Source organism: Oreochromis niloticus, linkage group LG12, assembly GCF_001858045.2.
Source record: "Oreochromis niloticus isolate F11D_XX linkage group LG12, O_niloticus_UMD_NMBU, whole genome shotgun sequence".
NCBI classification, from domain to species: domain Eukaryota; kingdom Metazoa; phylum Chordata; class Actinopteri; order Cichliformes; family Cichlidae; genus Oreochromis; species Oreochromis niloticus.
In genome coordinates, this window is record NC_031977.2 from 37,448,249 (window position 1) to 37,464,617 (window position 16,369).

At 45.8% G+C, this 16,369-nt stretch overlaps 2 protein-coding genes and 1 long non-coding RNA gene across 4 annotated transcripts; 1 reads left to right on the plus strand and 2 right to left on the minus strand.

Moving 5' to 3' along the window:
* Positions 1-1,448: 1,448 nt before the first annotated feature.
* On the plus strand, positions 1,449-6,399 carry pierce1 (piercer of microtubule wall 1). Its single transcript, XM_019347055.2, has 3 exons — positions 1,449-1,648; positions 1,743-1,821; positions 6,060-6,399. Exons 1-3 carry the CDS (start codon positions 1,554-1,556, stop codon positions 6,255-6,257), a joined length of 372 nt encoding a protein of 123 aa, XP_019202600.1. The 5' UTR covers positions 1,449-1,553; the 3' UTR covers positions 6,258-6,399.
* Positions 2,812-6,041, minus strand: LOC109195229 (uncharacterized). The gene is made up of 3 exons (XM_019347054.2): positions 5,106-6,041; positions 4,577-4,859; positions 2,812-4,322 (listed from the first exon to the last, which is right to left on the minus strand). Exons 1-3 carry the CDS (start codon positions 5,594-5,596, stop codon positions 3,609-3,611), a joined length of 1,488 nt encoding a protein of 495 aa, XP_019202599.1. The 5' UTR covers positions 5,597-6,041; the 3' UTR covers positions 2,812-3,608.
* A 7,933-nt stretch (positions 6,400-14,332) lies between the features above and the next one.
* Positions 14,333-15,605, minus strand: LOC109195001 (uncharacterized). Of its 2 annotated transcripts, none has more exons than XR_003222347.1 (3): positions 15,370-15,605; positions 15,207-15,295; positions 14,333-14,588 (listed from the first exon to the last, which is right to left on the minus strand). It is a non-coding gene; the product is annotated as an uncharacterized LOC109195001 (long non-coding RNA). The 2 variants fall into 2 exon arrangements; XR_002056689.2 differs by lacking the exon at positions 14,333-14,588 and adding an exon at positions 14,755-15,135.
* Between the last annotated feature and the right edge of the window lie 764 nt (positions 15,606-16,369).

The window sequence follows — 16,369 nt, forward strand, 5'->3', positions numbered from 1 at the left end:
TCCTGGTTTTGGCATAATAACTAGTTACCGTGCTCGTTACCACAGTAATAACGTAGTTACTGTAACGCGTTACTTAATAACGCGTTAGTCCCAACACTGGAGATAACCAACCTGTCACTGTAAAATAACATTTAACCATCGTTACAATATAATACTTTCACGATTAGGCTTCAAACTTTCCTTTTTGCTAAAGCATATAGTTAGGGCTGGACCAGGTGACCCTGAATCCTCCCTTAGTTATGCTGCAATAGACGTAGGTTGCCGGGGATTCCCATGATGCATTGAGTTTTTCCTTTCCAGTCACCTTTCTCACTCACTATGTGTTAATAGACCTCTCTGCATCGAATCATATCTGTTATTAATCTCTGTCTCTCTTCCACAGCATGTCTTTATCCTGTCTTCCTTCTCTCACCCCAACCAATCACAACAGATGGCCCCTCCCCTCCCTGAGCCTGGTTCTGCCGGAGGTTTCTTCCTGTTAAAAGGGAGTTTTTCCTTCCCACTGTCGCAAGTGCTTGCTCATAGGGGGTCATATGATTGTTGGGTTTTTCTCTGTATCTACTGTACAATATAAAGCTGTCAGGGCTCTGTGTGCGGGCAGGCGGAGAGGAGGATCCAAGCGCGGGACTCGAACACAGAATTGTAGCTCAAAAACCTCAGCTTTATTTGCTGGCAGAAAACAAACATAAACTGAGCAATGGCAATGAACACAAAAATACTGAACACGAAAACACACAGGCACAATCTGAGGGTACGACGCGACACTGAGCAAGGGCAAACACAGGGCTAATATACACAGGGAAGTAATCAGGGAATGGACAACAGGAGGGAGACAGCTGGGAGAGATCAGGGCTAACGAGACGGGGGGAACCAAGCTGCACACTAACATAAGACAAAGACTTTCACAATAAAACAGGAAACATGAATTACTAAACAAGAACGCAGACTCGACACTGAGAGACAGAAAACACATGGAACTCAAACAATACATGAGACCACAATTCCTGAAACATGGATAAACAGAAACATGAAACTCTAATAATAAACATCATCATAATCATCATCACAACAAGAGAACAAGAAAACAATCCCAGATGCAAAATTAAACCAAAGCATAATAAACTCAAAATACTGGGTCCAACTTGAGGCGACTTTTGTTGTGATTTGGCGCTATATAAATAAAATTGAATTGAATTGAATTGAATTGAATTGAATTGAATATGTTTAAAGTTTAACCTCGGCAAACATGCAACATATTTATTTCACACTGATTCTAGACAGGAAGTCTTGAGAATTCAGATTAAACCTCTCTCTTCAAAATAAATGTCTGCATTCAGTCCAGCATGGCTGCCAAGGGGCTTTCTTCTAGAAGGTTCTGTTCCTTCTCCATAGCAACTGTAACATCAAACAGCAGCAGTTACTGCAGTTTACCATGGCAACAGGTAAAGAACATTTGAATGCAGAGTGTGTCTCAGCGCATGCACAGGAAGTGAGTGCTGTGGTGTTTCCATGGTTACACAGTGTTGGTAGTAACTGTGAGAGTTCAGTCAGTCATGGAGGAGCAGAGAGTTCAGACCTGCGACTTTTACAGGACGGATCCAGACCTGCCGCACCGATTCAACAACCCAGACTGTTTCCATGGTTACGAGTAGGTAACACTACTCCTGATTTACACAACATAAAAACCTCCATTTAGTTTGTAGGAATAATGCTGTGTGTGTGTGTGTGTGTGTGTCTGTCAGGCAGGTGAAAAGTCACCCGTTATATCGAACATCAAACCAAACATACGGCAGCAAGAAGCCGACTGTTCATGAAATACAGGTGAGACACATTTCAACTTATTGATCAGTTGTTATATTATTGATTTGGACTCACTGATCAGCTGTTCAGTCATCGGTAGTCACTTCAGTTGCTCACCTCATATTCGAGGTCCGCTTTCCGTCACCAGCAGTTATTTCCCCCCAAGGCTGCATGAAGTCACCTGATGCCTTTGATTTCCTGTGGTCATCACTTTGCTGTGAATATCTTCCAGTGTGAACTTTTTTTCTTGTGTTTGTTTTTCTTTTATCTAACGTGGTGAGCTGCAGATACAGTTAGATATGCTTCTAATTACATTATTTACATTTTCACACCAAGAATCTAAACTGAAATTTGCTGAGTTTAACAGACAGAGACAGAAAGAAATAAAGCCCCTAAATAATACATTTTAAACGTTCACCTGGAAAAATTATGGTATGTTTTTGGTAACTGATGAGAAGGCAATGTGAATAAAATCTAAAATGAAATCATTGATACACTGAAGATGATAAAGTCATGATCGAGTCGTCTGATTTAAGTAGAATGGGAGGCAGAGCCTTCAGTTTTCAGGCCCCTCTTCTGTGGAACCAGCTTCCAGTTTGGATTCAGGAGACAGACACTATCTCTTTTTTAAGATTAGGCTTCAAACTTTCCTTTTTGGTAAAGCATATAGTTAGGGCTGGACCAGGTGACCCTGAATCCTCCCATAGTTATGCTGCAATAGACATAGGCTGCCGGGGATTCCCATGATGCACTTTCTTCTTCACTCACTATGTGTTAATAGACCTCTCTGCATTAAATCATACCTGTTATTAATCTCTGTCTCTCTTCCACAGCATGTCTTTATCCTGTCTTCCTTCTCTCACCCCAACCAATCACAACAGATGGCCCCTCCCCTCCCCGAGCCTGGTTCTGCCGGAGGTTTCTTCCTGTTAAAAGGGAGTTTTTCCTTCCCACTGTCGCCAAAGTGCTTGCTCATAGGGGGTCATATGATTGTTGGGTTTTTCTCTGTATGTATTATTGTAGGGTCTACTGTACAATATAAAGTGCCTTGAGGTGACTGTTGTTTTGATTTAGCGCTGTGTTACAGTTTTTCTCGATTGGTTTGGCTCATTTCTTGAAACCGAGATGACATTCTCAAAACCATAAGGTCATTTGGCCAAACAGTCTTACAGTGCTGCCCAACATTATAGCTCACTAGCAAAATCAAATATCTTTCCCCAAACTCTTCGTCCATGCTTCAAAAGCAGATTCCTTTCCCATATAAAAGGTCAGTACAGTCAAAATAGCACAGATCCTTCTCAATTGCCTTGGCACATGTGCATTCATTTAGTGCTTTTGTCAGAATAACCTGGATGGTTTAGCACAACACCATGGATCCCCTGCAAAAGCTCATATCTCTCCCAAAAGAGTTTATCCATGTGTCAAAACTAAATATCCTTCCCATATAAATAGTCAATGCCCCCAAAATGCATTATACCTTTGGCATTGTTTAAGCACTGCAAGTCAAAATGCTTAGACGTTTTGTCACTGAGGCACAGGTCTAGCAACAGAATACCACTATGAATAAAACCAAAAGATTTTACAGTAAAATCAGCCTCCAATAAACCACTCATACTCAAGGAAACTGTAAACATTTTTATTCGTACAAAGAAATGTTAACATTAGAGAACATACTGTGAAAAGAAAACATATACAGGATTCTGTAAATGTGAACAGTTATAAACACAAACAAAAACCAAAAAAACCAAAAAAAACTCTAGCCTACCATACTGTAAATAAAGTTTCAGAACTATAGTACAGTAATATTTTCAGTGGTCGCCATTGTCACCCTCTCTTTCCTGGCCACCATCCTCATCCTCCTGGCCATCGACGCGCTGCTCTCTGTCAGGCCATAAATTCTCATCCACATCGCAACGGATATTTTCTCGTGCGATGCAGCGAGGGAAGAAACGGCGTGAATGTCTCAACCATCCCCTACATTGATCCCCTGTGATGTCCTCACATGCAGCATCCATTGCATGCAGCAGGGCCCTCTGGTCTTGAGCCTGATGCTCATACACCCTCCACCTCCAAGCTGAAAAAAACTCCTCAATTGGATTTAGGAAAGGAGAGTAAGGTGGAAGAAACTCCATTAGCATCCGGGGATGGGTGGTGAACCAGGTTCTGATGCGTGGGCCGCGGTGGAAGTTCACATTATCCCACACAATGACATAATGTGGTAGCTGAGGTCCTTCTACACCTCTCTCATTTTCTGGGATCAGATCAGTATAAAGGTGGTCCAAAAAATTGAGGAGCTTTTGTGTATTGTAGGGCCCTAAACTGGGAATGTGTGTGGCCACACCTCTTTCTGATATAGCGGCACACATTGTTATATTTGCTCCTCGCTGGCCTGGGACATCCACAGTGGCTCGGTGGCCAATGATGTTACGCCCACGCCTTCGACCTTTGGCCAGGTTGAAGCCAGCTTCATCAACGAACACTAGGATGTGAGGGGTTTCGTTGCCTTCTAATGCCATTATTCTCTACAATAGAATAGAAATAAATCTAATCAGTCAAGTAGAGACAGATACTGCAGGGAGGATCTAAAGTACTGTACAAAAAAAAAAGTACTGTACAAACAGGGAGTGGAAAACTGAAGACAATTTCTAGGCAAAATGCTCTAGTCACACAAAGCTGGATTCTGAAGGTGAAAAGGATAACGCAAAACAAAAAAACAGTGGTAACCATGTCTTACTGTAATAGTGTTACAATGATAGACAACCAGTAGTTGACTTACATGCACATACTGGTACCGCAGCCCTTTCACTCTGTCAGAGTTTCTCTCAAATGGTACCCTGTAAATCTGTTTCATGGTCATCTGATGTTTCTTCAATACCCGGTCTATTGTGGAGATGCTGATAGAGTTTATATTTTGGAACATTACATTGTCTAGCAGGATTGCATTACGAATCTGTCTCAGTGTGATGGCATTATTTGCAATGACCATGTTGCATATTTCTCGTTCTTGTTGTTCATTTAGAAGTTTTCTTCTGCCACCCACTTGAGGCTGTCGTCCAATCCTAGACATACAAGTCAAAGGTCAACACTGTAAATTTGTTACAAAATGACAATGTAATTGTACTGCTGTCTTATGGTACTAGAAGTGTGATGCACTGCACAGTGACTGGAATACTATTCACAGTATTTTCTCCATTTTTTTGTCTTTGTCATTTTTATAGTATCATATAACATCACATGACGATATTACAGTACTCTAGGCCTACACACACACCAACACTGAATAGTTCAATAGCATAGTTCTGTACCTGTTTTCCCTGCGAAAGGTTTGGATGATGGAGGAGACTGTAGACCGAGGCACATTAGGCTGCACTCGGCGACCTGCCTCTGCCATTGTGAGGCGATGGTTTATAACGTGGTCAATAAGGGTGGCCCGGATTTCATCTGGGACATCATGGTGCCTCCGTGCTCCTCGGCCTCTTCCCCCTATTCCTCCACGCATTCTCACTCCTCCTCTTCCTCTTCTTCTTCCTCCTCTTCCTCGAGCAGGAAGTTGCTGTTGTACTTGGCGAGGTGCTTCCATGTTCACACTGCAAATGAAACTGGCCCCGGGCCAAGCTCTGTCTATATACTTTTGGCAGCAGTCATAATCATAGACAACACCTGTCAGGTATCTGAACAACCTGTTTGATTGGTCATCTGAGATGTGGGAAACTGCTCCTTCGTTAGTTCTAATTTCACCTGATTGATTGTCAAGTACTGTCATAACTTTATCAAATGTTCCAAGATATTCTTTCATGGTATTATATCTTTGACTAATTTTGACAGTTGAACAGACAATTGTGCATATGATGACTTACACAATGAAACCATGCTGATATGTTTTGGAGTGAGTGACCATTTCACTGAAAAATCAATTAATCAGTTTAGATCGGCAAGATCTATTTATTTGGAAAATGTGCTAAATGTGGGCTCATTGTGCTAACTGTAGCTACTTGTACATAATTATTTGAAAAGAAGCACAGAGTCACTTGAGACATGTACTAAAGCATTTGCAATTTGATTAAACCAATGAAAAATGACATTCTGTTGTGAACAATTGCAAGGTGGTTTGGAGATTTGTCCATGTTATTTTGAGAATGTCATCTCGGTTTCAGGAAATGAGCCAAACCAATCGAGAAAAACTGTAATAAAGCTGAATTAATGTTTAAATAAATGATAGAATTCATAAGAAAGGTTATTTAAACGTCTCTGTGTTCCAGACTTGCTTTACAGCGACATCCCGTCAGTTTTCGGAGGTAATGCTGCACAGTGGGATGTTTCGCCATCATGGTTTTAACACGTCTGTAGACAGGAGCAGAGTGATGGTTTCCACGGAAACCCAGCACAGGAGAGCCAACTTCCATTACTTGTATCACTATGGAAACCAGAGGAGCAAGAATGATGGAAGCAGCAAATAAATAATCTTCTGACCTGATGAAACAAATGTCAATCAAATCCGATCAGTTATTGATTATCCATGGTATGAAGCACAGACACAGAAAACTGAAATGATCAATAAAAAAAGAGCTTTCCAATCAGACTGCCAGCTGTTTATTTTTATTTCCAGGAAACACAATAATACAACATCTTCACAAAAACATATAACCCATTAGTTATCTCATCAATATGAAAGTCAGCAAGTTAAGAGGTCAGTAAAATTAAGGTGAAATTTAAAAAAATCAGATGAAGTATCAATCATGTCTTAGTGAAGATGAATAATGACTAATAATTCTGATATTGGGATTAAATATGAGTTGAAAAAGAATCATTTTAGAAATAATCAGAATAAAACTGAAGTCTTTATTCATGTGTAGTACTTGACTTTAACCAGCAGGGGGAAGTATTTTCACTCAGCCATCATAAGAGACTCGCTGAAACAATAACCAATAAAATAATTACAACAACAGCTGATGATTGATACGATAAGATAGTCTTTATTATTCCCAGATATGTGAAATTCACACTGTACAGTAGCAAAGTAGACGGCAGGGCGGGAGTAAATAAATACACGGAGCATACCTACAAACGATACTATGCAAGACTGCTCAAAGAAGTCCTATCTCTAATAATCGGCTATGTACCACAGGCCTTCAAGCTGGCTGTATTTTTTTTTTTTTTACAATATTTTTATTAGTTTTCATTTTCACAAACAACCCATAATTACCTAATATAATATGGTGTACAGTTCACGGCACTAAAAAACAAAACAAAAAACAAAGAAACAAATCGAAAACCAAACACAACAAAAGCTCAGATCCATCTAAACAATACAATACCTGCGGTCCCAGTAATAATATGTAGTTTGAATCAAGAAAATCCTTGTAGCATAATATTAGAGACATCGGTTCCACATAGTTCAGAGGTGGCAGAGGTTAAACCTTTTGTGACCAAGTGGTCGGCGGGGTTAGATAAAAGGAAATAAAATGACAACGCCACCTAGGGGATTTTCACCCCTAGGAAATATATTTAAGAAAAATAGATAAAAGGAATAAAAAGAGGCCGCACAGATTCAAGGATGCACTCCGAGGCAGGTTGGCTCCAATATTAAAACAGTTTATTTATAATAAAAATAAATAAAATATTAGAAACCAAAATGTAGCGTCATTGTTGACAGTGTCTTAACGTGAAAATAAAACAATCATGGAACTTGGACTTACCAGCAGCCGTGGACCCAAAAGAAAATCACACAAAACGAAAATCACTGCAGCCCACCCGGTGCTGTACAAAAGAAAGTGTGAAAACGACCCACCACCTAAGGTCCCAGGGCCACTGGTACGTCCTCCGTTCACTAAAAGAAAACACAGAAAAATATGTTAAAAGAATAACAGGACACTGAGCGTCAGGCTCGCTACAGATGATACAAAGAACTAAAACACACTTTAATAGCTTTAATAAAAGAAACCACACACACACACACACACACACACACACACACACACACACACACACACACACAGGAAGGCTTGTGCCCCGCGGGTCCACTCGTACTGGTAGTAATGGTCCCAGCCTCAATCGCGAGCTGGTCTGGCTCCCCACAGGCTAAGACCAGCAACGGGGGCAATTTAAAATCCCCGGCACGACACTCGGGCAAAGAATTGCTTCAGCCCGATCACAGAAGCGTGGGCACACGCAACAATCCAGAGATAAAATAAAATAAAACCAGGCGAACCAGGAAATGGTAGGCCTACTTAATAAAACCAAATAAGACAAGGTAAAACAATTCAAAACCAAACAAGACAAGACAAGACAGCAGGCTCCACTGAGGAGGAGCCCTCACAACAACGGCTAGGCAGGTGTCTTGATTCTTCACTTAAGGCTGTGTGAGTTGCCACAGAGGTGAAGGCAGCGATCACGCCCTAAAACAGACAAATATAACCTTAGCCTCTGGTAGCTGTGAATGCTAATAAAAATAGTTTGAACAGCTTACCCCAGGACCGGAGGCGCTATACTCTCACTGGTGGGGAAAATCACACAAGCACCTCTCTCCGCAACGCCGGAATAAAACAACCTGCCGCGCTACAACAGGCTGCAAAAACTATTACTATACATTCCAATACTGAGAGGGAATCTGAGGTTAAGCGAGAGCATACCTGTGGCTGTCATATGATCTACTCTTGCCGATCAGTCCGTCGCAGAGTGTCAGCATTTACTGCTGCTTTGCGCTGAATGCATAGGAGGAATAATCCAAAGAAGCACCGGCTTAGCTTTATACCTGGTGCCAGCCTGCAATCAATATGCAGGTGGGTTCCCAATTGACCTAGTTTTGCAGTAAGAGCGAGCGCAGGAGAGAGCGAGAGCAGTAGAGCGGGCGAGCGAGAGAGAGAAAAGAAAGGCGAGTAGCCCATCCGGCTACATCTACCCCCCCTTTTTGTATTGGCGCCCCGACAATAACTCAAGAAACCTAACACCATGGCCTGAATACGGCAAGCTGAGCATTAGCGACTGGTGCAGATTCAACAGGACGTGGCAAGTGATGTACATTCGAGTGCTGACCAGCTGTTGAACGTGCCGTTCTCCGCAAGCGTGGCCCACTCACCTCAGACTGTTCGACAGAGCCTGAGGAAGAACCTGGGGGAGCAGAGGTCGAGGGTGCTACAATCACACTGGGAGTAGACCTGAGCTCCACCGATGGAACTCTAGAGGCATCAGAAGATGACGCCACAGGTGCCACAGGTTGTGAAGGTACCTCAGGGACAAGGAGCCACAACTCATCATCACTCAGAGAGGTCCGCTCCGAGTCAGCAGGCACAGGCGGGGGTGGAGCCTGTGGACCAGGTGCAGGAGGTCCTGGGCTGACCTGTGCCTTCAACATGTCGCGATGGACATGTCGAACCTTCTCCAAGTCTCCCACGGGGGCAATAGTGTAAACAGCCCCATTCTCTTGGGGTGCCCTCAACACCTGATAGACCACAGAGCTCCATAGGTCCTGGATCTTGTGCCGGCCCCGGGCGCTGTGATCTCGAAGATACACCAGCTGACCGACCTTTAAAGGAACAGGGTGGACTCTCTGGTCATGGCGCTCCTTGCGACAGTCAGCAGCCAGCGACAACCGTGCCCGAGCTCCCTCAAAAGCCACCATTAACCTGGCTTGATGCTCGGCCACCCAGTCCTGAACCTCTCCAGGAACTGGGTCCTGAACCCGGCCTAGAAGGAAATCAATAGGCAGCCTAGGATCCCTGCCAAACATCAGGAAAAAGGGCGACTCTCCAGTGCCCTGATGGGGCGTGCTATTATAGCAAAAGAGCACGTGTGGTAAGCATGCAGCCCAGTCGCGTTTCCGCGATGATGGCAGGGTCCGAAGGAGGTTATGGAGGGTTCGGTTAAACCGTTCACACTGCCCATTACCCGCTGGGTGGTAGGGGGTTGTACGGGACTTAGCTACCCGATACAACTCACATAACTGTTGCATCACCAGACTCTCAAAATTTCTACCCTGGTCAGAGTGGAGGCGGCTAGGAACGCCAAACTTAAAAAACCACTCCGTCAATAGGACCTGGGCCACAGTAGAGGCCCGCTGGTCCCGGGTAGGGACTGCGACAGTGTATTTGCTGAAAACGTCAGTCATGACCAGGACGTTTTCGACTCCACTACGAGAAGGTTCCAACAGTGTGAAATCTATGGCCAGAATTTCATTTGGCCTGGATGCCAACAGGTGGCCCATATAACTATGAGGCCCCAACTCTGAGTCCTTCGCGACCTGACAGCGTTCACAACGCTGAACCCATTGTTTGATGTCAGAGGACATCCCGGGCCAATAGCAACGCTGCCTGACCAGTTCAGTGGTACGCTCAATACCTTGGTGCCCATGGTCCTGGTGCAGCTGCCTCAAGGTCTCAGGCTTCAGAGCCTCTGGAAGAACAAGTTGGAGGGCTTCCTCACCTCCACCCGGACGCAAAATACGGCGATAAAGGATGCCATCCTTCTCCACCAGACGATCCCACTGACGCAGCAGAACCATGACTGGTTTGGGGAGCTGACTCCTTTCCTCCGAAGAGGGCGGGGACTGCCTCCTCCAGTATACCAGGAACCCTTTCAGGAGGGGGTCAGCCTCCTGCAAAGCACGGATATCCCCCGGAGAATGAGACGGGAAAGCCCCAATCTTTAACTGAGTAACGGCTGGCCGTACCTCTGGACAATGAGCCTGCTGAAGCGAGGCCGGGATGGGAGTCCCAAGCGACACGCCCTCGACCAGGCTAGCGCTCGTCTCATACTGTCGGGAGAGCGCATCAGCATTCCTATTACTGCGGCCTGAGCGATACTTAATCTCAAAATCGAATGCCGCCAGCTGGGAGGCCCACCTCTGCTCGGTGGCACCCAGCTTAGCTGAAGAGAGGTAACTGAGTGGATTGTTATCAGTGTAAACCACACACTTGTGCCCCAGCAAGTACTCCCGAAACTTCTCGGCCATGGCCCACTTGAGCGCAAGAAACTCCAGCTTCATAGAGCTGTAATTGTCCATATTGCGCTCATGGGGCCGGAGACCTCGACTGGCATAAGCCACTGGCCGGACAACACCCTCTACTTCTTGGGAGAGGACTGCACCCAAGCCACTGTGACTGGCGTCAATCTCCAATATGAATGGACGTGTGAAATCAGCATACGCCAGCACAGGGGCAGACACAAGTTTGGCTTTCAGGGCCTCAAAACTCTCCTCACACTGAGGTGTCCAGATAGCACTCAAACTCTGTCCCGAGCCCTTCTTTGTCTTGGTGCCAGCCAATTTAGCCACCACTTGATGCAGGGGAGCCGCCAATGTGGCAAACCCCTCCACAAAGCGCCGATAATAGCTGGCGAAACCCAAAAAGGATCGCAACTCTGACACGGAACGAGGACACTGCCACTTGGCTACTGCGTCAACCTTGGCTGGATCTGTGGAGACACCCTCACAAGAGATTACATGGCCCAAGTAGTTAACCTTCTGCTGGAAAAAGGCACACTTTTCTAGCTTAGCCTTGAGCCCCTCTTGCTGCAGCCTTTTCATCACTATCTCTAGCCGTTGCAGGTGCTGAGAAACGGACGAGGAAAACACAATGATGTCGTCCAGGTACAGCAGTAGCGACTGACACTGCTGATCCCGAACATCCGCTGCATTAGGCGCTGAAAAGTACCAGGAGCATTGCACAGCCCGAATGGCATTCGATTCCATTCGAACAGGCCAAACGGCGTGCAAAAAGCGGTCTTAGGCTTATCCTGCTCAGAGACTGGCACCTGGTTGTACCCGCTGGCCAGGTCGATGGTAGAAAACCAGCGTGCGCCAGCAAGGGCATCCAGACTTTCCTCAATGCGAGGTAGCGGGAAGGCGTCCTTCCTCGTTTTGCTATTCAGCAAACGATAGTCAACGCACAAACGGAGACTTCCATCCTTCTTGCGGACCAACACGATGGGGGAGGCATACGGACTGCTACTCTCCCTAATTACCTGGGCCTCCAATAGCTGATTGATATGGGCCCTGACGGCCTCATAATCAGAAGGAGGAATTCGCCTGTACCTCTGCCGGACGGGTACGTCATCCAGCAGAGGTATGTCGTGTGAAATGAGGTTTGTGCAGCCCAAGTCTCCCTCATGAGTGGAGAAAACAGAGCGGTACTTCTGCAAAAGTAACCGTACCTCATGTTGCTCTGACTCAGTGAGAGCAGACAGGTCAATCGCATCCACCATGTCTTGAGCAGGGCTGCTGGTTGTATGGGAGGAAACTGTAATGGGAAAAGAGCGTTCCTCGCTAACACCAGCAGGGAGGCTAACAACAGTAGCTTGGCTTATCACTCCTAAATGGGTCCGTGGGTGGAGGACAGCTTCAGCTGTTCCCACATTAGTGACTGGAACATAGGCAACACCCTTATCCACCTGGACCAAACATGGAGAGGCCAGCAACCCAACTGGCAGCCCGGACTCAGGAGGCTCGAAAAGCACAGACTGGCCTGACAACTGCTGTGAACAAGTTGTGGCCACCAGCTGCATGACACCACCAGGTATCCGCACGGCCCGCGGGCCCTGTACCTTGACGGTACCAACACGGTCCCCTGGGGCTTGGGCTGCAGACTGGTGACACTGATGTAAGGCCTCCAAAACTGGTCTCGGTGCCTGTGACACAGAAGGAGAATTAAACAAGGAGCCACCGAAAGCCCCAAACAGCTCTTGATAACAGCGACGGATGACATTCATTCCTAAAATACCAGGAACAGAGGGCGTGGCACCAGGAGGGTCCTTCACTATGAGGATCCCACAAGAGGGCATTTCCTTGCCACACAGGAGTACACTGAGCTCCAAATAGCCAATGTAAGGAATGGCAAGCCCATTGGCAGCCCGAAGCTGTAACCAATGGCATGACTGAAGGCGTTCTTGTCCCCAAGGGGCAAAATGCATCAAAAAGAAGCTCTCTGTAATGGTGGAAACCATGGAACCAGTATCCACCAAACAAGGGACAGTCACCCCACTAATCAGCACATCCATCTTTGGACACGATGAAATTAACCTGCCAATCCTATCTTTCTGTGAGCCAGTGAACTCCCCACCTGAACTGTGGCTCTGCAGCTCAGAGGGTTTTAGTTTTCCGACTGGGTAGCGGAAAGGTGATTACCAACTGCCGTACGAGGAGGGCCTGAATCAGAACCTGCTCTGGTGCGGTGTGAAACCCGCTCCCCAGTGCACTCCCTAGCAAAGTGTCCTGGCTGCTGACACCGGCGACAAATCACCGAGCCAGCCCGTGGAGGCCGAACACCTCTTCGGGGGTTCTGTAAAGAAACCACTGTCTCAGTGAGCTGATTTAGCTGCTCTTGTTGGCGCTTTAGGGGTTCCTTTAACTCACGCCACTCGGACTCAGGCGTACCAACAGGAGTGAACCTAGGGCTAGTGTGCACCCCACACTGGAAACCGTACGCTGATGGATGAGAATAGTCACGATTGTGAACACCGCCTGAAAACCCTTCTCTTTCCCATCTAGTCGCTTCCCCGCGCACCTCTAACAAGGTGGCAGTAGGCACACGGCGAACATATTGTTTAAGCTCTCTGCGGAGAGCACTGTCAGCAACATGTTCTACGAACTGGTCTCGGAGCAACACCTCTGCATTACGCATACCATCAGGTGCACTTTGTTTCACTTGCTCCATCAGAGCCATTAGCGCTAAGGAAAACTCCTGCAAAGTCTCTCCCTCCCGCTGTCTCCTCGAAAAGAAAGCCTGCTGCAGAGTGACATAGGACTGCGCATTACCATACAGTTCCTTTAGAATGGTCAACACGCGAGCAGGATCTCCTCGCTCTGAATTAGGGCGAAATTTGATCTCCTCCCTTGCTTCTCCCTCTAAATGGTCAAAAATAAAGAATGCTTGATCAGCAACAGACAGGTGCCGGGCACGCATGCACGCTTGAACCTCTTCGACCCATTCAGATATATTGATGCCCGTTCTGCCATTAAACATGGGACATTTACGGTCCCTAGGCACCACCACCAAACGCTCTGTAACAGCGGCTTGGCTACCAACATTTGGTATGCAACCAGCTGGTGCGAAGGAGGCCGACGCAGCACCACCACCAGACTCCAGCACAGCGCCTCTATCCCGGCGCAATTGCTCATTATCTGCTTTTAACTGTGCTACCAAGTCTCTAAGTTGCTGCAATTCTTCCTCCATAATAAATTTTAGACCAAAACAGGGAAAATTAAATCAGCAAGGTGCTAAAATCCTATTACTCTTCCTCCTAAACCTGGATACTGCTGTCTTGTCTATAATCACACTTAAAAAGAAATAGAGCCTTCAAAGCAGGTAAACTATGCTCTCTACAAAAATAAAACTATTTACAAAACCAAACATCTACCTCAAATGTGCATCCTGTCGACCAACGCCAAGTATGTGACCAAGTGGTCGGCGGGGTTAGATAAAAGGAAATAAAATGACAACGCCACCTAGGGGATTTTCACCCCTAGGAAATATATTTAAGAAAAATAGATAAAAGGAATAAAAAGAGGCCGCACAGATTCAAGGATGCACTCCGAGGCAGGTTGGCTCCAATATTAAAACAGTTTATTTATAATAAAAATAAATAAAATATTAGAAACCAAAATGTAGCGTCATTGTTGACAGTGTCTTAACGTGAAAATAAAACAATCATGGAACTTGGACTTACCAGCAGCCGTGGACCCAAAAGAAAATCACACAAAACGAAAATCACTGCAGCCCACCCGGTGCTGTACAAAAGAAAGTGTGAAAACGACCCACCACCTAAGGTCCCAGGGCCACTGGTACGTCCTCCGTTCACTAAAAGAAAACACAGAAAAATATGTTAAAAGAATAACAGGACACTGAGCGTCAGGCTCGCTACAGATGATACAAAGAACTAAAACACACTTTAATAGCTTTAATAAAAGAAACCACACACACACACACACACACACACACACACACAGGAAGGCTTGTGCCCGCGGGTCCACTCGTACTGGTAGTAATGGTCCCAGCCTCAATCGCGAGCTGGTCTGGCTCCCCACAGGCTAAGACCAGCAACGGGGGCAATTTAAAATCCCCGGCACGACACTCGGGCAAAGAATTGCTTCAGCCCGATCACAGAAGCGTGGGCACACGCAACAATCCAGAGATAAAATAAAATAAAACCAGGCGAACCAGGAAATGGTAGGCCTACTTAATAAAACCAAATAAGACAAGGTAAAACAATTCAAAACCAAACAAGACAAGACAAGACAGCAGGCTCCACTGAGGAGGAGCCCTCACAACAACGGCTAGGCAGGTGTCTTGATTCTTCACTTAAGGCTGTGTGAGTTGCCACAGAGGTGAAGGCAGCGATCACGCCCTAAAACAGACAAATATAACCTTAGCCTCTGGTAGCTGTGAATGCTAATAAAAATTGTTTGAACAGCTTACCCCAGGACCGGAGGCGCTATACTCTCACTGGTGGGGAAAATCACACAAGCACCTCTCTCCGCAACGCCGGAATAAAACAACCTGCCGCGCTACAACAGGCTGCAAAAACTATTACTATACATTCCAATACTGAGAGGGAATCTGAGGTTAAGCGAGAGCATACCTGTGGCTGTCATATGATCTACTCTTGCCGATCAGTCCGTCGCAGAGTGTCAGCATTTACTGCTGCTTTGCGCTGAATGCATAGGAGGAATAATCCAAAGAAGCACCGGCTTAGCTTTATACCTGGTGCCAGCCTGCAATCAATATGCAGGTGGGTTCCCAATTGACCTAGTTTTGCAGTAAGAGCGAGCGCAGGAGAGAGCGAGAGCAGTAGAGCGGGCGAGCGAGAGAGAGAAAAGAAAGGCGAGTAGCCCATCCGGCTACACTTTACTTAAAAAGCATCTCTAGACCCAGCTGTCTTAGCTAATTATAGGCCAATCTCCAACCTTCCTTTCATATCAAACATCCTTGAAAGAGTAGTTGTCAAACAGCTAACAGATCATCTGCAGAGGAATGGCTTATTTGAAGCGTTTCAGTCAGGTTTCAGAGCTCATCACAGCACAGAAACAGCTTTAGTGAAGGTTACAAATGATCTTCTTATGGCCTCTGACAGTGGACTCATCTCTGTACTTGTCCTGCTAGACCTCAGTGCAGCGTTCGATACTGTTGACCATAATATCCTATTAGAGCGATTAGAACATGCTGTAGGTATTACAGGTACTGCACTGCAGTGGTTTGTATCATATCTATCTAATAGACTCCAGTTTGTACATGTAAATGGAGAGTCCTCTTCACACACTGATGTTAATTATGGAGTTCCACAGGGTTCAGTGCTAGGACCAATTCTGTTTACATTATACATGCTTCCCTTAATCAGGCCCCATCTTATCTTAATCACCTTGTAGTACCATATCACCCTATTAGAGCACTTCGCTCTCGCACTGCAGGCCTACTTGTTGTTCATAGAGTATTTAAAAGTAGAATGGGAGGCAGAGCCTTCAGTTTTCAGGCCCCTCTTCTGTGGAACCAGCTTCCAGTTTGGCTCCTGTTTAAAGGGAGTTTTTCCTTCCCACTGTTGTTGGGTTTTTCTCTGTATGTATTATTGTAGGGTCTACCTTACA